This window comes from Notothenia rossii (genome assembly GCF_949606895.1).
Source record: "Notothenia rossii genome assembly, chromosome: 6".
NCBI classification, from domain to species: Eukaryota; Metazoa; Chordata; class Actinopteri; order Perciformes; family Nototheniidae; genus Notothenia; species Notothenia rossii.
This window is the reverse complement of record NC_136909.1, coordinates 51,234,118-51,256,493: the sequence shown is the minus strand read 5'-3', so window position 1 is coordinate 51,256,493 and position 22,376 is coordinate 51,234,118. Positions and strand designations below refer to the sequence as shown.

The following is a 22,376-nucleotide window of genomic DNA, read 5'->3' as shown; positions in this document are numbered from 1 at the left end:
TGAGGCAATAAATATGTTTAGATTTACATTTAAATACACATTTATTTATTTCATGGGACTTTTATTTCATAATGAGACATTTATTTCAAGAGACTTTTATTTCATAATGACACATTTATTTATTTATTTATTTCAAGAGACTTGTATATCATAATGACACATTTATTTATTTCAAGAGAATCGTATTTCATAATGACATATTTATTTATTTCAGATGACTTGTATTTCATAATGACGCATTTATTTATTTCAGGTGACTTGTATTTCATGATGAGACATTTCATGATGAGACATTTCCATTCCTTATATGCAAATGAACGGGGCGTGGTTAGCTCACAGATCCAGAGACCCAGACCAAAGCAACAGCACCACAACACTGACTGACCGAGAAGAGGAAGAAAATGGAGGAGAAGGACTTAAAACATTTTTTATAAACTATATAATAACTACTAAATGAAAATAAGGCGGGGCAGACAACATGGAAGACGTCGGTGGGCTCCAAGATGCTATGCTATCCTTAGCAGATCAAATTGATCAACACGGTTTACCAACAGATACTGTGTTGGCCCATATTGAAGACTTTATCGAAGTACTCGGGCGGATAAGCGCTCTTCGAGATATCGACACGGATGACGAAGTTCTAAATACTTTGACACTGATTGAGCACCGTGTTCGTGTGGAAGATGTCCAAGAAGTTGGTTCAAGCACAGGTGCAGGACGCCCGCCTCTGGATATTCCATGCGATATGCTCGCTACCTATGTGCTGTCCGGTCTATCAACCCGAGAAATCGCGGATCTGTTTGGTGTGTCATCCCGCACAATTCAGAGGAGATCGGTCGAAGAAGGCCTAAGGTGAATTACTTGAGCTAACGTAAAATCAAATTATTGCTCTATCTAGCTAACGTCATACAAATAACGAGCCCATAGAAATAGAATACGAGTATACTACTATACTCATATTCTATTTATATGGTCAGCCCGCTACAACTGTCACTATGGCAACGGTACACATACAAATGGCCGCCGCTCTGACCATCCTGCATTATCTTAAAATATAATAAATCCATTATCCTGCTACGTTGATTTGAATGGGAATGTCCGTTCTACTCCTATTTTATTTCTATGGACGACACTGGTGGGCAAAAACGTGTATAATACAGTTAACAAAATTAAAACATGATTGACAAACAATTATTTAGTATTGTGTAGCAATATGATACGAAGAGATGGTTGAAATGGAGTATATATGTTAGACTGGTGGATGTTCGTCAACGTTAGCCAAAACGTTTATGTTGACGTTGCACACAAGTTAGGTCAGTTATTATTAACAGCTGCTCTGTCAGATATGACTATTGTTACACCGAAATCTGTTTGTATCGTGAAATTGCAGTTTTTGTTTATTCATCAAAAATGACTAAAGTCAGAGATGTTTCCTGATACACGTGAAGTTGCAGCCACTGTATAAATTAATGTTAAGATAACTGGAGTTGTGTTCATGCTAACTGTTACACCTAACTAACGTTGCTGTCGCTTATGTAATAAATATATAATTGAAGTGACATTACACATATATATGTTTTATGTTTTTCTACTGTAGAAAATCAGACCTATACTCTTCAATTAACGATGACGATGTAGATGCCTTGGTGATGGAGATTCAGCGCACTAATCCGAATGCTGGATATAAAATGATGCTGGGACATCTACGGTCCAGAGGCATACACATTCAAAGTAAAAATTAACAGTTTTTGTTTAACCTCAATGTTCAACCCAATTCCAAATGACGTGGGTTTAGCCAGTCGCCAATTTGAATAAACAAATAAATCTCCTTTTTCAATCAGGGCATCGAGTAAGGGCGTCAATGCAGAGAGTGGATCCAGGAGCAATCTTGATGCGAAGGTTAACCCTCCAGACTAAAAGGCGTCGTCAGTACAATGTTCCTGCACCAAATAGTCTATGGCATATAGACGGTAATCACAAGCTGATCAGGTCAGTTTTTCCTGCTGCTTTTTGAGCTGTGTCCATCATAATCTAGTAGGCCACTGCTCTTGAACTCCTGTCCTCAAGTGCTGCAGTCCTGCAGTTCTTTGTTCCAAGCCTGTACCACACCACCTGAAATCACTAAATAGTAACATCATGTGAGAAAACAGAGGTGAAGGTGTGATTGCTGAAATAAGTAGGCCTATCTACAGACATTGCACCCTTGGAAGTATTGAGTGTGAGACCAATTTGAAGGCTGAGGAAAAAGTAACATTAAAAGATATACGGCCAGGTCATTAATACTTAAAGATGCCTTTATCCTTTTTTAATACAAAATATAACAATGAGGGTTCTGTATGTTAGTTAGTTGAGGATATGAATTTAACTCCTTGTCTACTCATTAGATAATAATTGAGTTTGAATTTCAAACAAAAACACAATTAGATGCTACTAAAGGTACAGTCCTTGCATGGGGGCAAGCCCTCTACCACATACATCCTAGCTAAATATGAGCTCTTCTGATAGTACCATAATGTCAGTGGTGTCCAATTTTATCCGCAAAGGGTTGGTGTGAATGTGTTCCAACAAAGCAGTGACACATGAACTCACAACTAGTTGGTGCACTGGAATCGGGTGTTTCTCTGCTTGGTTGAAATGCACCCACACTGACCCTTAGTTGGGACATCCATGATGTATTTTAACAAGTGTGTGTAAGCTTTGACATACAAAATTATTTATAAGCATTTTCAAAGGTATGAACATGATCCAGAATATGTCTCAATTCCAAACAGTACCATGAAATCATATGTTCACATGTTCACATGAAATCACATGTTTCCTCTTCATATTTACTCTGTTAGGGCACTGTATTAGCACCTGAGGTGGTCAAATCAGTTTTAGCCTACTAACAATCTCAGGACCCATTGGCAAAGTCCTTTTACGGAGATTAGCCTACCGGAAACCAACATTTTAGCACCTTGTGTGATTCCATCTTTAGTAGAGATGAGAGGTTAGATGTTGGAAAAAGGTACTTTAAAATATAAATGTTGTTCACCCAGCTGACAAATCTGCTTGCCTTGGTAAAGTAAATCAAGCCATTGAATTTGCTTATTTATGTACAACTTTTTTTAACTTAAAGAAGGTTAACATGCAATGTACGATAATGTTGGATATTGCAATGGCAATAATGTTTTGTGATATTGCAGGACATGTTGCTATTGTAATATCCAACGTTATCACCCAACCTGCCACAACCATACCCCTCCAACCCTATTCCTAACATAGCTTAATGAACAAGATGTGCCTTTATCAACTGTGATTTGGACATGAGGCCCCAATTCAATAACCAATGAATCCTGTTATATTTCACACAGATGGAGGATTGTTGTTCATGGTGGCATTGATGGATTCTCAAGGCTAATTGTGTACTTAAGTAGTGCCACCAACAACAGAGCTACAACTGTTCTTGAAGGCTTCTTGTCTGCTGTTGGCCAATATGGCGTGCCATCTCGAATTCGGTATGTAATGTCCTACAAATTTCTAATAAATGAAGTACAATGAGACTTATTTGACTAAAATGTATTTTAATAGCATTTGTAACACAGGTACAATTATCAAAAAGAAAATGAGTGTTCGGAATTTCAAACAAGTATAATGAAGGTGCTCTTCGGTAATCTTAAAACAGAGCTGGGTTACAACCCACGCAGAACGGCACAAACAGCCTTCTTCAGGGTATGCTTAGACCCTGAAGAAGGCTTTCCGAGAGAAGACCTTTCTTTTGAAGGTACAATTATGTTGGATAGTCATCTTCAGATAAATGTACTTTTTTCCCCTTACAGATCTGACAAGGGGGGTGAGAATGTTAGGGTTGCTCATTTCATGGTCCAAACACAAGGGGAGAACAGGAGCTCTCATATTACTGGACGGAGTGTTCATAACCAAAGGTATGGAGGATTTAAAAAATATAAATGATTAAAGTACAATGAAACCGAGAGAATAAGCATGTCTGTCCACCCTCACAAAACAATACTTACATTCAGGCGGGGCAGGGGGTGATAGCGGGGCGTTTTACTGGCAGTTCATAACAAGTTCATTGGTCACTACCTAAAATCCAGCTCTCACTTCGCTCATCATTGTGTTCACACTCCAGTCTGAACATAAGTGTCAATCAGCCATTACTAGTAGAACCTTGTACAACTTTTCCATCCTGCTAACTGTTGAATAATGTGACCTGCCAAAAATACAATATAAAGGCTGTATTTCATTCTTTCTTTTACAGAATTGAGCGCTTTTGGAGAGATGTGTATGAAAATGTTCTTGATCTGTTCTACACAATATTCATCCAGCTGGAGGCCCAAGGATTACTCAATCCTGACCAAGAGATTGACCTGTATGCACTACACAGGTGCTTCATGCCACATATTCAGCATCATCTTCAGTGTTTCAAGGAGGCCTGGAATCACCATGGGCTGAGGACTGCAAGCCACCGTTCACCTTTACAGTTGTGGTTACTAAACAACAGAGAGGGACAAGATTTCTCACAGGTAAACAACGTTTTTTAGATGATGTAATGTATGCCATCTTATTCCCTGGCTCAATTATTTATTTAAAATACATGCAAAATGACCCACATTGTAATTGATTACACATTCTGAACGGCTTTATTCCTTTCGTATGTCAGGTTGGTGAGGATTATGGTGTGGACTGGGAAGGACCACATACCCCCTGTGCATCTAATGTCTTTGTTCCTGAGATCCAGCTCCTGCGCCCATTGAGTGAACAAGATCTTGTGGCCCTACCAAACCCCCATGTTCCTTTCAGTCAGGCATTGGCAGTTTATCTTGAAACTGTTCAAACCCTCAGTTATGTTGAACCCAGAACCTTAGGTCAGGCAACATTTTCTTCGCACGATTTCAGCAGTGGTGGAAGAAGTACTTAAAACCATAACCATACTATCAACAAAAATGTACTTTAAGTATCAGCAGTAAAAGTACATGTTGTGCAATAAAATGTAAATAATAATAAATTCTGATGCAGCATGTTACTGTTGGAGCTGCTCTCATTCCTTTAGCTGTGTATTCCTCTCTACTCCTTCTTTTACATGCAAAAGCACACTTGCATGCACATACTGAAGGATATGAAAATGAAGGATTGAAGAGCGACACGATGGAAGGAAGCCGAGAGCAGGGAACAGAGAGATGGTTGTGTGGTGACGTTGAAGGGAAATCATAAAGGTGGATGACCATTAATCCTTCAGTCCTATAGATCTTTTGTTGTACAGATCTTTAGCAGCAAACCTTTTGTTCCCAAAATACCAACCACACTCCATTCCCTCTCTGCCTCTAAAACGTTATCCTTTAGTTTTTCTCTTTCAGCTTTATAGATGTTCCACATTTTCTTTAACTCCACAGTTCCTACACTTGTCACTGTCACTTTTCCCCATGACATGCAGCGTACCATTCAATGCTGTGTGATTTATTCTGAGTCTAGCTATCATCATTTCCTCCCTTCTGTTTCTTTCTTTATAAATATGTGTCTGCTGGTAGACCAGCAGACCAGCATTTATCTATCACCAGCTTATGTTAGTATTAAATATACAATGTACTCTGGTAACTATCAAAATAAAGACATTGTATAGTGTTCATAACAGTATTTTTATTTAATAAATTATACCTAATACAATAATATTACAAAAAAAACTTATATCTAAATAAATATATCATCTAAAATAGATGCGTTTGATTTAAAAATAACAAATATAATTCAAAATGTAAACAGCAACAAAGAAATTATAAACATTATTTTTCTTGTTAATATCCATTATCTTCTCTGTTATGTATCTTCCGGTCTTTGCCAATCTGGCCAGCATTTCTTGGTCCTCCACGTCTTTCTCGTACAGCCACTGCTTGAAGCAAACTGAAAATAAGAAACAACAATGTTTTAACAAATCGTATTAAATTATGTGATGATAGAACTGCAAACAGAATAGCTGTAACTTTAACTAAATAAATAACTCAGTTACCTCTAATCATTAACCCATGTTTGTATCATTGAGTTAACATACATACATACATACATACATGCTAAACTCTTATTGCACTTTTGGCAACGAGCATTTTCCACCTCAAGACCAAGCCCCCAGGAAGTGCGCCGGACTGAGGAAAATATTTGTTGTGTCCAAATGGAGGTACTACAATTTCCTTATCAGTCTGTGACGTCCACCGGCCCAGAAATACTTTTTCCCCTTGACTAACATTGGGAAAGAGACGTCTGTAAATCGGTGGATAATTTTTTTGAAACTAAATAAACTACCCAGTATGAACTATTGTATAGCCCTAGAATCATTAAGTCCTTAAAGTTGTAAAATGCAATAAAAGCCGAATCTAGATTTATTCTCTCTCCATCTAGTGAGCCGAGAGTGTGTGCTCGGGGGGGCGGGGCTTAAGGAGCGCATGCTCTGTGAGCGCACAAACGGGTTCTTCTGCTCTGACAGCCAGGCATGCTGGGTAATCTGTGACGTTTCGCTCTCTCAAAAGTTGGGCCATTTTGACTTCATGCGCCAATGAGCAGCTCTCATAGGAAAGAACGAGACCCCGCCTCCCAAGCTGTATCCAGTTCTTATTATACATCCATGCTTAAGACGGGTAACATAACTACCCTCGGGGCGCTTAGTTCTCTCCGCCATGTGTTTGAGTGCGCACACGTGTGTGTGTGTGTGTGTGTGTGTGTGTGTGTGTGTGTGTGTGTGTGTGTGTGTGTGTGTGTGTGTGTGTGTGTGTGTGTGTGTGTGTCTCTGTGTGTGTGTGTGTGTGTGTGTGTGTGTGTGTGTGTGTGTGTGTGTGTGTGTGTGTGTGTGTGTGTTGCGTGCATGTAGCAGGTTCTGTGTGTAAACTGCCCCACCCCCTCGCACACCGACAGGGGAGAGAGATCTCTCGTCTGGATTGGAAAGATCGAAAATAAATCATAGACGCACTTCGTAGTCTTTTTGTATATTAGAAACGGAGTTGGCGACAGTAAGACTGCGATATAATGTTTGTGTAGATATAATACATATGACATCTATTTTTTAAATGTCTCCAGTACCGATAAAAAGATCGATAACGTTGGACGTTAACGGTACCACGGTCTTTAATAATTCAGCCCCGGGCCCCGTTAATACTGGGGCTCGGTACCCATCCCTAGTTTTAATTATTACATCATCAATATTACATTTCAAATAACCAAGTACTTGGTATCTCACAAAGCGCAAGTGGCTAGTGCTGCTAAGAACATACCTGGTGATGGTGGCTCTTCGCTGCAGGATCTGGTCGATGTCCTCCTAGCAGAAGTGATTGCCTTCGTCGTTCTCGTCCATGATGGCGGCGTAGGCTCCTTTCCTCAGGAGGTCCTCGATCTCCTTCTTGGAGAACTGCTGGACCGGCTAAAGGCGACACAGAGAGACATTTACACAAGTGGATTTAGAAAACTCTTTTTGAAATTAAACTAAGCGTACTGCAACAGCGACTGACCCAAAAATGACTTGGCATCTAGAAATATGACCGATTTTTTTTTTCTCACCCCGTTGTTGTTGCCTTCTTTGTTCCCACTTGTGCTCTGCAGGACGGCACGGTCCAGCCCGAGCTTCAGACTAGCTTTATCCAGCTTTTCCCTCTCATAGTTTCTAGTGATCAGACGGTACACCTTCACCGCCTTAGACTGGCCAAAACGATGAAACCAAGCTTGAGCCTGAAATAAAAAATTAAAAGAGGGGTCAAAAGAGCAACGTTTTTAAGCATTAAATGGGAAAATATACACTTAAAGAACCGAGGGAATAAACGGAAAGACTGTTGTTGTTGTAGCCCTATTGAACTATCTTTAGGACAGACAGAGCAGATATATATATCGTACCTGCAGGTCATTTTGAGGGTTCCAGTCAGAGTGGAATATCACACAGGTGTCCGCAGCAGTGAGGTTCACAAGCTCTTGATCAGGTGTTTGATGTGGGCTGGCATGATCCTTTCTGCAGCGATAAATAAAGAAAACAAAGAAGACCTTATTAATAATAGTAATGATGGTAACAACAATAATATTAGTATAACTACTTATATAGCACTTACACAATAATTGCAAAGTGATTCTCACAACAAAAATAAAGAACAAAACAATGTCAACAATAAAAAAAAAAAAAATTATAGGAATGTTAAGAGACAAAGAAATGATAAACATTCTGAGAGGCCGACTACAAAAAGGTAGACTCAATGGCTCTTGATGACATCAATGAGCAGTCCCAAAACATGCTGCTGTATAAAAAGAAATAGGTCCAGATTTCTTCTATTTAGTGTTGGATGATTTGTTGTATTGATTGCTGATGGATGTTAAGATATGTTTTACAATTATAACTTATTGTAATTGGAATCAAAAAGCTTAAAATCGTAGTTTTAATAAAATGACTAGCAATATAGGGTTTATTCAACAGCGGTAAAGTATTAAGTTGCTAAATTAACGTACACTGAACTGTAAAACTTACCACTATTTAGGAAAGGACCTGATCAGAAGGTTTGACTAGTAAGACAGCAAAGAGGCGGAGGAGGTCTCTGTCATGTACCATTGGTAGATGTTACACCTGAAAGAAAGATAAGGAAATAAGACAACACAGGAGGACAAACATCCTCTTAAGTAAAAGACGAAATCATGTCAAGCTTTACATCTTTCAGTCTTTATAATGCACTGTTGGAAATGACATTCCAAATGCTAAATTCAAACTCAATACCATAAATAACTGGGTAGGCCTACCAAAGTGCTTTACCTGATAGAACACGTTCCACACGGAGCAGCAACCATCCGGCTGGGCCTTTTGCTGCATATCATCTCCTCCCTCTCCACTGTTTCCAGTAGATCTCTACTGCCTCTGTCCAATAAAACTGAAATGCCCCAAAACAATCATATTTAAAAAGTTAAAACAATAACTTGCTTTTGGCATTCAAATGTATTAGAATCTCACCTTTTTCCTGGATGTCAGGAAGGCATTCCCTTCAAGTCATAGGAGTTCAAATGCAAAGCCTGAACGATGACAAGAGCGAGACTTACATTTTACAAGATAAGTAATACCAGAGCAGTGTGTACGACATGCAGAGAACAGATCAAATCCCCTGACAGACTCACACACTTTGGTGATGTCCTCATCTGATAATGATGTTTCATTTTTAGCAGCAAAGTAACATGACTCAAGGTATATGTTGGACCCAACTCATGTACAGTATGTTTTGCATCTCCTCAACAATGGTCTGTATAGTTGAGTAGAAACAAACTGTCCCTAGAGTTTCAGGTAGATTAACAAAGAAAAGTTTGCAATGAAGCACAAAACCCCTCTTTGTATTAAGCTAGCTGCCACAGAAAGTACAGCTTAATATGCTAACCTGGTAGAGTTAGCTAACGTTAGCTAACTTCATGTCAAACTAAAAACCTCTAACGTGCATTACATTGACGATTTTAAACACAACTTAACTCTTTCAACTAGTAAAATAACGTTAATTTAACATACCCTTAAATAACTACATCACGTTTTTCAGAACAAGACAAACTGCAGAAAACGTTAGCTGCTAACTGTTGTTAGCTAAGACAGCTAGCTCGTAACAATAGCCTCCTAGCAAACTTAAGGTTACGTTAACATTAACTTAACGTTGTAAGAAAGCAAAACGAACCTTTGAGAAATATTTTACTCTCAGACTGGGTGTAATTGTGTTGCATTGCTTACCTCCAGAAGGACTTTTAGCTGTTTCCCAGTAGAGACTATAGAGAGCTGTCAGAGCGGTTGCTCTCAGAAGAGCAGCATTGGGCGGACCAGATAAGAACGAGTTAGTGTCAGTGTTGTGGTACTGTTGCTTTGGTCTGGGTCTCTGGATCTGTGAGCTAACCACGCCCCGTTCATTTGCATATAAGGAATGGAAATGTCTCATCATGAAATACAAGTCACCTGAAATAAATAAATGCGTCATTATGAAATACAAGTCATCTGAAATAAATAAATATGTCATTATGAAATACGATTCTCTTGAAATAAATAAATGTGTCATTATGATATACAAGTCTCTTGAAATAAATAAATGTGTCATTATGAAATAAAAGTCTCTTGAAATAAATGTCTCATTATGAAATAAAAGTCCCATGAAATAAATAAATGTGTATTTAAATGTACATGTATACATATTTATTGCCTCATTTATTTATTTCATAATTTATTTCATAGGCATATTTATATATATATGTATTTATTTAATTATTGATGTATTTATTTATTTATTTAATTTTGGCTTAAATGGCATTCCATACATAGTAGGGAAAGTAGCTATAGAGCTCCTGCGGATGATGTCACATATGCTGGTCACGTGACGAGAAACGAAGGGGGCAGCCATTTTGGCAGTAATCGCGTCAGTAAATTCATTGGCAGGCACTGGCAGACTGTCGAGGATGGTGGATAACTGCTGTGCACCAGGTTGCACAAATAGGCGTGGGAAGAAGAAAGGTGTATCTTATTATCGCATTCCAAAAGACGCGGAGAGGAGGGAAAAGTGGATCGCAGCGATTAAAAGAGCCAGGAGCCGTCTGAACAAGACTGAAAGATGGGAACCCCCGGCCGTTTGCTTTCGCTTATGCAGTGATCACTTCATATCAGGTGGGTGAAGGAATACAGTACAATGCTACAAAAAGTTTCTGGTCAGTTTAATTTTTACCGAAGTAGAATCTAGCACCCAGTTATTATAGCTAACGGACTCTGTGATGTCCCTTTTTAACTCAACAAGTGTGGCTCTGGTGCAGCCTAGCCAGTTAGCTTGTAGCAAGCTAGTGGTAAACAAACCCGTGTTGAAAATATTCCTCGGGACTCGGGGAGAGCAGCTCTCCCCGAGTCCCGCTGTGCAGTTGCAGTGGGCTCCCAGCACAACACCGTCGTTCCTGACCACCACCCATGGCTTTAGTTGACTTTCATTAAGCCTTTGGGAGTGATTAACCTATATATGAAATTCAAAAATAGATAAATAAAGGTTAAAAACGCCAGCCACTTTGGTTGAGTACGTTCAAAAATACAAACTAGTTTCAGACGCACTGCAGTAGCTATCCAAGCTAATAAACAAACATGCTAACGTGACACTGCCGTAGCTAGACAAGCTAATAAACAAACAATGCTAACGTGACACTGCCTATCAAACTGGAATAATTTAATACTTACCCTTGCAGTGATGATGCCGAAGTTTTTGGATGTAAGACTCCACAGTTGAATGTTGTTTACGAAGCCGGACTGACACCATTTGTAAGCCTCCAAGCTTTTGTAAGCTCTGAGGGAGTCTCCTGAGTACACTGATGGAAAGCTTACAAGATAGCTGTGGATGTCCGCGTAGCGCAAGTCGGGTACATCGTCTTCAGAGCAGGAGGTTATGCTCTTGAAAAGCACACCGGGTGCATTATATGGGTTGCTTATATTTAATCTTTCTAATTTTGTACTATAAAGCCGAATTTCACTTGAATTAAAATGAGATGTATACTCGCACGGTAGGAAAACGCTGGCGCCGGTCGTCATGTTTACTGCCAAAATGGTGGCTGATAACCAAAAGTCACGTGACCGCAGGAGCTCTATTGGCTGTCCGAAAAGTCGCCAGAAGTCCCTAAATGACGTCATTGCCTAATTTGCATATCTTGTAATGGCGGTAAAAAAACGTTCCACCCCTTTCAAGGAGGATCAAAACTTGAAACCAGAGTAAATCCGGACGACAGTAGATCAGAAATGTCTCTATTAGAAAAAGTAGAAAATAGTTTTAATAGTTTTTATTAGAAATCTCCCTTACAATAAAGGCAGTATGCCCATGTGTCATCTCCAATAAATGGCTTCAACCATCCTTTAAACTCACGGTTTGATTCCCACTCCTTTCTGTACTTTTGTGATTACAGTTTAGACTGTGACATGATGACCTACGTGAATGTTTAGCTTGTCACAGAGAGACACACACACAGTGGACGAGGTGATTAAGTGACTGAGGCTCTGTGAGTCAATGCAAAGCAAAGGCAGTTATTTATTATAGTGTGACAGTGAAGAAACATTTACATTTTACATTTAAATCCCACTCAAAACCAGGATGGCTTGGCGCATGCGCAATTCATTTACAGTCTCGACGCGGGAGGGTGTCTCCTCTCTGCTCTGACTGCAGCTGAGCTGCGGGAGGCAACTAGCGCATGTGAGTACTATGGGAGGGCAGCACCTGTGGCTCGTTAACTGCTGAACAATAAGTGAGTCTCCAAACACCAGAAAAGTCCTTAATAAAACCATTATAAGTTGTTAGATTAGTCGTTAGTCGCTTTTGACAAAAATAAGTAGCCGGAGGGTTTGGAAAGCCGCCAAATTTAACGACAAAGTTGCCAAGTTGGCAACACTGCATGTAGGGTCCAATTATTTGTATTGGCCAGTGTTAGGTAAGTGCTGGTTTTGTACCCTACATCTATGTTAAGCTGTTCAACGTTCTACTAACACTATTTTATGTAGTTATAATATAAGATAATACATTGAGAGTGCTGAGACAGGCTACAAGCGTATCTGTTTGAATGTCCTTAAATTAAAGTATTCCAAACAGCAGAACTTCTGTGTATGTGATGTGACTATGATTTATTTGAAGATTTTCAGTCTGGCTTTAGAACACAACATATCACAGAGACAGCTCTGGTTAAAGTTACAAATGACATTCTAATAGCCTCAGACAATGTCACTATTCCCATGTTATGTCACGTTTATAGTTTTGTAGGTTTGGGTGTTTTTGTCTGGTCCTTTCCCCTGTGTTTTCCTCTTGTCATTAGTTTCCCTGGTGTGTCTAATTGTCTGATTATGTTCACCTGGGCCCCTGTGTTTTCTCCTCCCTCCTCACCTGTGTCTTCTTGTGTGATTAGTCTTGTGTGTATTTAAGTTCTGGGTTTTCTGTCTGTCTTGGTCGGTTCGTCTTGTTCCATGACTAGTTCTGCGGTGAGTGTTCTGTTTTCTCATTGTATATATATATATATATATATATATATATATATATATATATATATATATATATATATATATATATATATATATATATCATAGCCTTGAAATAAAGGAATTTTCAGTTTATATCTGCATTTGGATCCTGCTTGTTTCACAAACCGTGACAGTACGAACCAACCAAGAAATGGGCCCAGCAGATCCGTTCGAGCTGGAATTATTACATTTTTCCTTTTCTTTGGCTAACTGCTCGGATAGATGGAAGAGAGCACCCGGAGTTCAGCAGCGGGAGGCTGTGTTGTCGGAGGCGCGCCAGATGGCTAGAGAGAAACCAGGTATGGTGAAGTTCTCACCTGGCTGGATTTCAAAGATCCTCCCTGTGTGTGATTCCCGGCCTGCTAGCCCCAGGCATGCTAGCTCCCAGCCTCCCAATTCCCAACCTGGCACCATACGCCTCGGTGGGTTCCGTCTGCAGTCAACCCATGCTTCTGCCCCAGTTCCTGCTCCTGTCCAGGAGTCATATTCCGACTACTCTTCCGCTGGGGGTCCTGCCAACTCCATGTCCTGTCGCGTTGGGGATTCCGCCGACTGCTCTTCTGCCGGGGGTCCTGCCGGCCCTGTGTCCTCTTCCATGGGGGACACCGGCTCCTGACCGGCCTCCGGAGCTGTCTGGTCTTCACCCCTCCTCGGACTCTACCTTGCCCCCTGGCCGTCCGCCCGAGATTCCCTCCATGGACTCTGCCTTGCCCCCGGGCCGTCCGCCCGAATTCCCTTTTTTGAACTCTGCCTTGCCCCCGGGCCGTCCGCCCGAATTCCCCTTTTTTTAACTCTGCCTTGCCCCCGGGCCGTCCGCCCACTCAGTGCTTGGACCTATTTTGTTCACACTATATATGCTTCCGTTAGGCAATATTATAAGGAATCATTCTGTAAACTTTCATTGTTATGCGGATGATATTCAACTATATTTATCAATCAAGCCTGATGAAATTAATCATCTAAATAAAATTCAAGACTGCCTCAAGGACTCTAAAACGTGGATGACCTTAAATATGTTGATGTTAAACACGACCAAAACTGAAGTTATTGTACTTGGCCCGAAGAATCTACGAAACAAATTATCTAAAGATATACTAACTATGGATGGCATTAATTTGGCCTCCAGTGAGACTGTAAGGAATCTTGGTGTTATATTTGATCAGGATTTATCCTTTAACACCCACATAAAATCAATTTCAAGGACCGCCTACTTCCATCTACGTAACATTGCAAAAATCAGGCAAATCTTGCCTCAAAATGATGCAGAGAAACTAGTCCATGCATTTGTTACGTCAAGGCTGGATTATTGTAACTCCCTATTATCAGGGTGTACAAAGAAGTCAGTCAAGTCGCTTCAGTTGATTCAAAATGCTGCAGCTCGTGTACTAACCAGAGTTAGGAAAAGGGACCACATTACTCCTGTTCTGGCTGCCTTACACTGGCTCCCTATAGGACACAGGATAGAATTTAGAATAGATAGAATTTTTAGAATTTAAATTCTTCTTCTCGCCTACAAAGCCCTTAATGGGCAGGCGCCATCTTACCTTAAAGAACTCATTATACCCTACTGTCCTACTAGGGCATTGCGTTCCAAGAATGCAGGGTTGTTGGTTGTTCCTAGAGTCTCTAAAAGTAAAATGGGAGCCAAAGCCTTTTCTTATCAAGCTCCACTTCTGTGGAATCAGCTTCCAGTTTGTGTTCGGGCGGCAGACACCCCAGTGTTTCCCCTACCATTGTCTTGGCGGGGCGCTGCGCCCTGCCAACGGAGCCCCGCGCCCTGCCTGAAATTCAAGCTGTTTTTATTTTGTTTTTTCTTTAAAAAAAATATATATATAGCACCAAATTTCAACTGAAGTCATCTATCTACGGTCACTTTTCCCATTGAACATGTGCTCTTTTATTAAATAAACTAAACGCCATGTTATTTATCCAATGTGTTCATGTTTCAGTGTACACTGCTTTGCGTATTCACATTCTCCCTCCGCTCTGTTTCTGAAGGGCGGGGCTCACACACACACACACACACACACGAATGCACACACTCGCGCTCACAATCAGAGACAAGAGCGGAGGAAAGGAGGAGAACAACAAAGTGTAAAAAAGTCAAACAAATCTGCTTTATTGGCACGAGCTCTGCTGTCTGCCCGTTTGTGTCCCCCTGTTAAATATGTTCTTTATTCTCGCGTCCAGGAGAGAAGCTTTAAAATGAGACTAAATGGAGTCTCTGAAAAGATTCAAATGGGATACTTTAATTAAAAAAGGCGCGGTAGTGTTACAGACAGAATATTGTTCCGTCAGACAAACAGCTGTGATCCGGTGTTACAGTATAAGTTGAGTCATGACAACTGGCGACATTCTATTATTTTCGTCATCGGAATCCGGGGCGTGTACATTGAGGACCCATTGTTGACTTACCAGGAAAGAAACATCGTTTGTCGTTTACGTTCATCTTTTGCTATATCTGCCTTCCTAAGATCCATTTGCTGCACATTCAGTACTCGTATGTGAGGTTGTGGGGCAGAGGCCGATATCGTGACGCTTACAGGGAGGTATCGAACATTTCAAAGTAGGTGACTGTGTGGATGCCTGTTCAAAACATTGCAAACTTCAATAAATCATTTAAATTATATATTTGTGTCCGACTTTCATTTGTTCATCGTTCTTAATGTGATGTATAGTAGCTTTGATAGCTGTCCATACCTTCAGACAGCCTAAAAGTAAAACACAAGTTGTTTATTCACAGCCTGAACGCTCATCGAGATGACTGGATCAGTCATGACAACTTGTGATCAGCTCCGATTAAATTGTGATATCAATTCTGTAGCTAACCTCCAGGGATCACGTTTATTTTATGAAATACCTGTATCCCTCTCATCACAACAAGACTCTACACTGTGCAGGAAAAACAATTACATACATGAAAATAACCTTGATGCATGGGAATTAAACACACAAACTATCTTCCGTGGCTATATTGATATGTCACAGTAACGGTAAACCACAGAAAAATAAGTCCAGCGGGGCAAACGTTGAATACATATAATACGGTAGTTCTATTATGCCTTTAAGCCTATACCTTTAACCCATAAGAACCCGGACCCATTTCTACTTTTGGGGAAATTAAGGGGAACGTCAATTTAGACTAAATAGACACATTTCTGACAAGTAACCCCCCCTAGTGTCAAATATCTGGGCTTTAATGGTAAAGTAACTCTTATTTATAACTTAATTAACAAGGATGATGTTTTGGTTTGCATTTGTTTGAACATACTATGAATTGAAGAATAAAGCATATGTTAACTAAATATAATTGAATCAGCTAAATTAACTGACCAGGCCATACTCATATTTCTAATTGTGCATATATGTCACTCCGGGTTTACTGTGAATGTTTAGGGTTAAAGTCCCGATGTGACACCATGTGTCACAGCAATATTTATGGCATTTGTTTCATATCAATTTCATCAAGAAATGTTTCCACAACAGGTTAAATGTAATCAGAATCAGAATACCTTTATTCGTCCCACAGAGGGGAAATTTACATTTGTTACAGCAGAAAAGAGCCGAAGACAGCTTAATGTTTAACAAATGACATGTCATGTAAGCATTTTTATTCTTAAATGGCTTGAATATTAACTTTAGCAACAAAAAACCTTTCCAAATCTAGCTAGTTCTGTCACATGTTTTAGCCTGACACATGGACATCTTGGACATGTTGTTAAGGGAAGACAAAAGCAAATGACAAGGACCATGACCCCAGACTGTTCAGTGTGTGTCACTTAGGGACTTCATGAGATAGAAAAATCTCATGAGGAATCTGTATAAGGAACTTTCCAGAACCTTTAAATTTCATGTGACACCCGTGTCTAAGCAATTCTGTCTGCCTTCCGTGTTCCTTTTGTTATTTACTTCCTCTCTGCCTTCTTCTGATGATTTATCTGTTAGTTTGTGTGTTTAATTCCCATGCATCAAGATTATTTTCATGTATGTAATTGTTTTTCCTGCACAGTGTAGAGTCGTGTTGTGATGAGAGGGATACAGGTATTTCATAAAATAAACGTGATCCCTGGAGGTTAGCTACAGAATTGATATCACAATTTAATCGGAGCTGATCACAAGTTGTCATGACTGATCCAGTCCTCTCGATGAGCGTTCAGGCTGTGAATAAACAACTTGTGTTTTACTTTTAGGCTGTCTGAAGGTATGGACAGCTATCAAAGCTACTATACATCACATTAAGAACGATGAAAAAATGAAAGTCGGACACAAATATATAATTTAAATGATTTATTGAAGTTTGCAATGTTTTGAACAGGCATCCACACAGTCACCTACTTTGAAATGTTCGATACCTCCCTGTAAGCGTCACGATATCGGCCTCTGCCCCACAACCTCACATACGAGTACTGAATGTGCATCAAAGTGATCCTATGGAGGCAGATATAGCAAAAGATGAACGTAAACGACAAACGATGTTTCTTTCCTGGTAAGTCAACAATGGGTCCTCAATGTACACGCCCCGGATTCCTATGACGCAAATAATAGAATGTCGCCAGTTGTCATGACTCAACTTATACTGTAACACCGGTTCTCCTGAGCAAGAAGAAGACAGCGGATCTCTCCTCCGGCGCTGCTATATATATCCTCTGCTGGCTCCTCCCCGCCAGCCGGCTCACCTCGTCTCCAATGTCCGTTATTGCATTTAAACAGAGGATAGGTTCTTTTCACATTCAATATATGCTTAACACGCCGTTTCTCCTCATATTCTCTTTCATCACTTTTCATTTAACACATTCTAAACGCTGTAATCAATACTCTAAACAATACTTCTCGGCTCGTTTGGTTGCCGGTCATTCCGGATGTTGTCACATGCTACTCTCGTCTGTAAACAATAATGTATTCAAATAAACTGTACTTTCATTTAATATTCAACATGGTAGTATCTCGACATCTATCGTTGTAGTGTTAAATCAGTAGGTTTCGGTTTTCACCACACCAAGTCATTTCGCTCCTCAGTTCACCTCTTTAGGAAATCGTATATTAGCCACATGCTACATGCTAACCGTAGATGAAGGATTTTCAGAATAAAAGCTTAACTGCTTGTGCACAAGAATTTCTGGTTTTTCAGTATAAAAGAGCGTTTGAACTGACGGTATGTTTAAGCTACATTATACCATCAAAACATTGATTTTAATTTCTAACACCCCCCAAGTTTCAAATTCGTTTATTATTATTTTTTAACCGCAAGCCGTTATCGTCACGGGAGAAGGACACACACAGCCTGCCCAGGTGGACGCGCGCGAACGCGACAACGAACGTAGCGTGCGCATTCTAAAAATAGCTCACAGATGGAGCAGGTAACCCGGTTTTGAACTACAGTATTGAGATGTGAGTTGGTTTATTCAGTAAATTAGCTCAGGATAATTGGATGTTCTGTCTACACCTGTTGATGTGAGGCTAATGCAGGACTTGCTAGCTTGATGCTACCGGCATTTAGCGGCAGTGACTCAACAAATTGCCACTTAAAATGTATCGTCAGCAATGTATGACAAGTAGACTGCTTGTTTAATGTTACACTAACACCAATAGCTCAATATGATCATAACACGATTGCTTTCATATCAGAGATCAGATGAGGTGGAGCTGCCTCCAGCAATAGAGGATGAGGCAGAGAGAAGCAGCAGCAGCACAGGGTTGCAGCAGGTATGTTATATGCTGTAGTCAGGTGATTTAAATGTATCAATGAAAGGACGAAGTGTAGACAACATGATAAGAAGGGAATACAGTTTAAATTAAAGTAATACAGTATAGTGTAACACTGTACTGTATTACTTTTTAATGTCCAAATACATTTGTTACTGTACGATATCGATAACAATAATTCACAGCTCCTCTCTGCTCCAGAGGATAACAAAAATGTGGGCGCCCCGACATTTGTTTTCGAGCAGCACCCTGCCAAGGCAGTAAACCTAGGGGAAACACTGCACCCTATCCGTTTTTAAGAGTGCGCTTAAGACCTTCCTTTTTGATAAAGCTTATAGTTAGGGCTGATTAGATTCAGCCCCTAGTTTTGCTGATATAGGCTTAGTTTGTCGGGGGACATCTTACTTCTTCCTTCTCTGTCTATACCTGTGTACTCTCATGTTCCGATTAACCCAGCTTCCCCAAATGTCTTTCTTTTTGGTGTCTATATACGCCGGGATCCGGAGTCATGGATGATCCTGTGGTCCTGTGTCATGGATCGCGAGTCCTGGATCTTGAGTCGTGGCTGTGGTCCTGGATCATAAGTCCTGGATGGATATCCTCGTGGATTCATCTTCCTATTATACACACATGCATTTCCAAACATTTGGACTACCTATGTTGCAAATGTATTATCTTTTCAATTTACACACGGCATCTATTGCACGTCTGTCCGTCCTGGGAGAGGGATCCCTCCTCTGTTGCTCTCCCTGAGCTTTCTCCCATTTTTCCCTTTAAACTTTGGGTTCTCTCTGGAAGTTTTTCCTTGTACGATGTGAGGGTCTAAGGACAGAGGGTGTCGTATTGTCATACTGATATTCTGTACAAACTGTGAAGTCCACTGAGACAAATGTAACATTTGTGATATTGGGCTATATAAATAAACATTGATTGATTGATTGACTGACAACCTGACATGGTTTAGCCTTTTCCCACACCTATTACTTGCCTGATCAGCCTGCTCTCAGCTTTCTAATTTGTCTGTGTTGTATTGAAGCAGTGTCCTAAATGTAAAATGACTGACATTTCGTTTTAAGAACTGTTCACCTGTGGAGATTGCAGTGGCAAAGTGTTCCTGTGTAGCTGGAACAGCACTCTGCAACCACAATGTTGCACTGCTGTTCCAGACTGCACACTACTCCACACTCAACCTGGCTGCTGTACCCCCTGTCCTCAGCTGCACTGAAACAGAGCAGCGATGGCACAAGCCAAGAACCATGGTAATTACAGTATGTTTTCACAACCAATCCACGGTTTAATGAGTATTTCCTTTGTGCCAAGAGCTGATTTAGTATGTTGCATCAACGACCTTTTCAATTCATTTGACAATTATTTTGTGTAATTAATAGGGTGTGAAACCAGGCAGAGTGAGTGACATGGTGTTCATTTCCACTAAGCCAAAGCAGGTTACAGTTGCTGACGGTGTAAGGTAATATATATTGTCCTAAGTAATTGTATGTAGCCTGCTACAACTTTGTGATTGTTGTCTGAGTGTAAAATTGTTCTTAAAGTCCTAATTATCAAATAAACATGTTCAAAGGAGTACACGTTACAAGGCCGTGCGGGGGGAGCTGCCAGACCCAGATGTCCTCAAAGTCAGCGAGGCATACAAGGACTTCTCAGCAGACATCGCACCACGAAAAAAACGAATGGCTCACTACTCAACTCAATAACTAACGCTCTTTCAGAGGATATGTTGGAAATGCACACATTATATATATTTTTTGTATCTACTTTCTGGATATTGTACATCTGTTCATCTGTTATATAAACTAGCATTACTTAAATATGCAGAGACTAATTGAAATGTTTAAATATGTATTTATCCCCCCGATATAACATCAACCTATGTTTTGTAAAAGTTTATTAAATTAATCTGTAAAATGTTATCATATTGTGGATTTATTAAATTATGTATTTTACTTTGTTATTTATGTGTGCGTTTGTTTTGAGGATATAATTCATTAGTACCTAAACATAGTATGGTATAACTGCTTTTTGTAATGAAATACACAATTGGTTTGGGAGCAAGAAATCTTTTAATCGTTGTTGCCCAGGCTTGCCGAAATGAATGGAAACTTATCTCCCGATTATAACATTGTGTAACTTGCTGCTGTTAAATACCGTCAAACTATGTGCAATATGTGCTTTATGTGCAATATATACTTTATATATATATGCCATCTTTAATAACTGTAATATATACCGGGCTGCTAAATCCTAAGAACTGCTTCAGGATTTGATTTGTAGATTTGATTTGTTTTTGATCTGTATTTTTGAAAATGATGTAACTTTATCTTTTTTTTAGCATATTGTTTATTATATTATAACTTAGTACTTTTTTAGCATATTGTTTATTATATTATAACTTAGTACTTTTTAACGGATGTAAGATATTCAACACTAAGCTGTCTGTGGCTCTTTCCTGCTGTAACGCTGCAAATTTCCCCTCTGTGGGACTAATAAAGGTATTCTGATTCTGATAACGGGACGAATTTGTACAAAGGGGCACACAGAAATGTAGTGCCGACTTTCTTACACTCTGGAAGGCCAATCGCTTTTCTTTACCCCGAAATCCGCTCATTCTTGCTCTCGGTGTGTCATAACAAACTGTCAAACTGTCAAGCTGTCAAAACTCTGTACTCAAACCGGAAGTACTCGGCCGCACACCCAGCCGCCGGAAGTTGATAGACGCAATCTTGTGCACAGAGCCTATAGAGCTCCTGCGGTCACGTGACTTTTGGTTATCAGCCACCATTTTGGCAGTAAACATGACGACCGGCGCCAGCGTTTTCCTACCGTGCGAGTATACATCTCATTTTAATTCAAGTGAAATTCGGCTTTATAGTACAAAATTAGAAAGATTAAATATAAGCGACCCATATAATGCACCCGGTGTGCTTTTCAAGAGCATAACCTCCTGCTCTGAAGACGATGTACCCGACTTGCGCTACGCGGACATCCACAGCTATCTTGTAAGCTTTCCATCAGTGTACTCAGGAGACTCCCTCAGAGCTTACAAAAGCTTGGAGGCTTACAAATGGTGTCAGTCCGGCTTCGTAAACAACATTCAACTGTGGAGTCTTACATCCAAAAACTTCGGCATCATCACTGCAAGGGTAAGTATTAAATTATTCCAGTTTGATAGGCAGTGTCACGTTAGCATTGTTTGTTTATTAGCTTGTCTAGCTACGGCAGTGTCACGTTAGCATGTTTGTTTATTAGCTTGGATAGCTACTGCAGTGCGTCTGAAACTAGTTTGTATTTTTGCTTTTTGAAAACTTTTTGTAGCATTGTACTGTATTCCTTCACCCACCTGATATGAAGTGATCACTGCATAAGCGAAAGCAAACGGCTGGGGGGTCCCATCTTTCAGTCTTGTTCAGACGGCTCCTGGCTCTTTTAATCGCTGCGATCCACTTTTCCCTCCTCTCCGCGTCTTTTGGAATGCGATAATAAGATACACCTTTCTTCTTCCCACGCCTATTTGTGCAACCTGGTGCACAGCAGTTATCCACCATCCTCGACAGTCTGCCAGTGCCTGCCAATGAATTTACTGACGCGATTACTGCCAAAATGGCTGCCCCCTTCGTTTCTCGTCACGTGACCAGCATATGTGACATCATCCGCAGGAGCT

The 22,376-nt window shown here is 40.1% G+C and overlaps 1 protein-coding gene and 2 long non-coding RNA genes across 4 annotated transcripts; 2 read left to right on the top strand and 1 right to left on the bottom strand.

The window, feature by feature from the left end:
* The first annotated feature begins 647 nt into the window (after positions 1-647).
* Positions 648-4,915, top strand: LOC307042474 (uncharacterized protein). Its single transcript, XM_079686351.1, has 7 exons — positions 648-852; positions 1,598-1,731; positions 1,842-1,989; positions 3,354-3,497; positions 3,819-3,923; positions 4,326-4,523; positions 4,661-4,915. The coding sequence occupies exons 1-6, from the start codon at positions 746-748 to the stop codon at positions 4,450-4,452; spliced, it is 765 nt and encodes a 254-aa protein (XP_079542477.1). The 5' UTR covers positions 648-745; the 3' UTR covers positions 4,453-4,523; positions 4,661-4,915.
* Positions 4,916-5,693: 778 nt separating this feature from the next.
* LOC307042152 lies at positions 5,694-9,463 on the bottom strand. 2 transcript variants are annotated; one of them, XR_013809016.1, is made up of 7 exons: positions 8,960-9,463; positions 8,765-8,879; positions 8,486-8,581; positions 7,867-7,978; positions 7,537-7,704; positions 7,254-7,399; positions 5,694-5,895 (listed from the first exon to the last, which is right to left on the bottom strand). It is a non-coding gene; the product is annotated as an uncharacterized lncRNA (long non-coding RNA). The 2 variants fall into 2 exon arrangements; XR_013809015.1 differs by having other exon boundaries at positions 8,765-9,463.
* Positions 9,464-17,298: 7,835 nt separating this feature from the next.
* On the top strand, positions 17,299-22,062 carry LOC307044405. The gene is made up of 3 exons (XR_013809635.1): positions 17,299-19,959; positions 20,089-20,168; positions 20,280-22,062. It is a non-coding gene; the product is annotated as an uncharacterized lncRNA (long non-coding RNA).
* Positions 22,063-22,376: the final 314 nt, after the last annotated feature.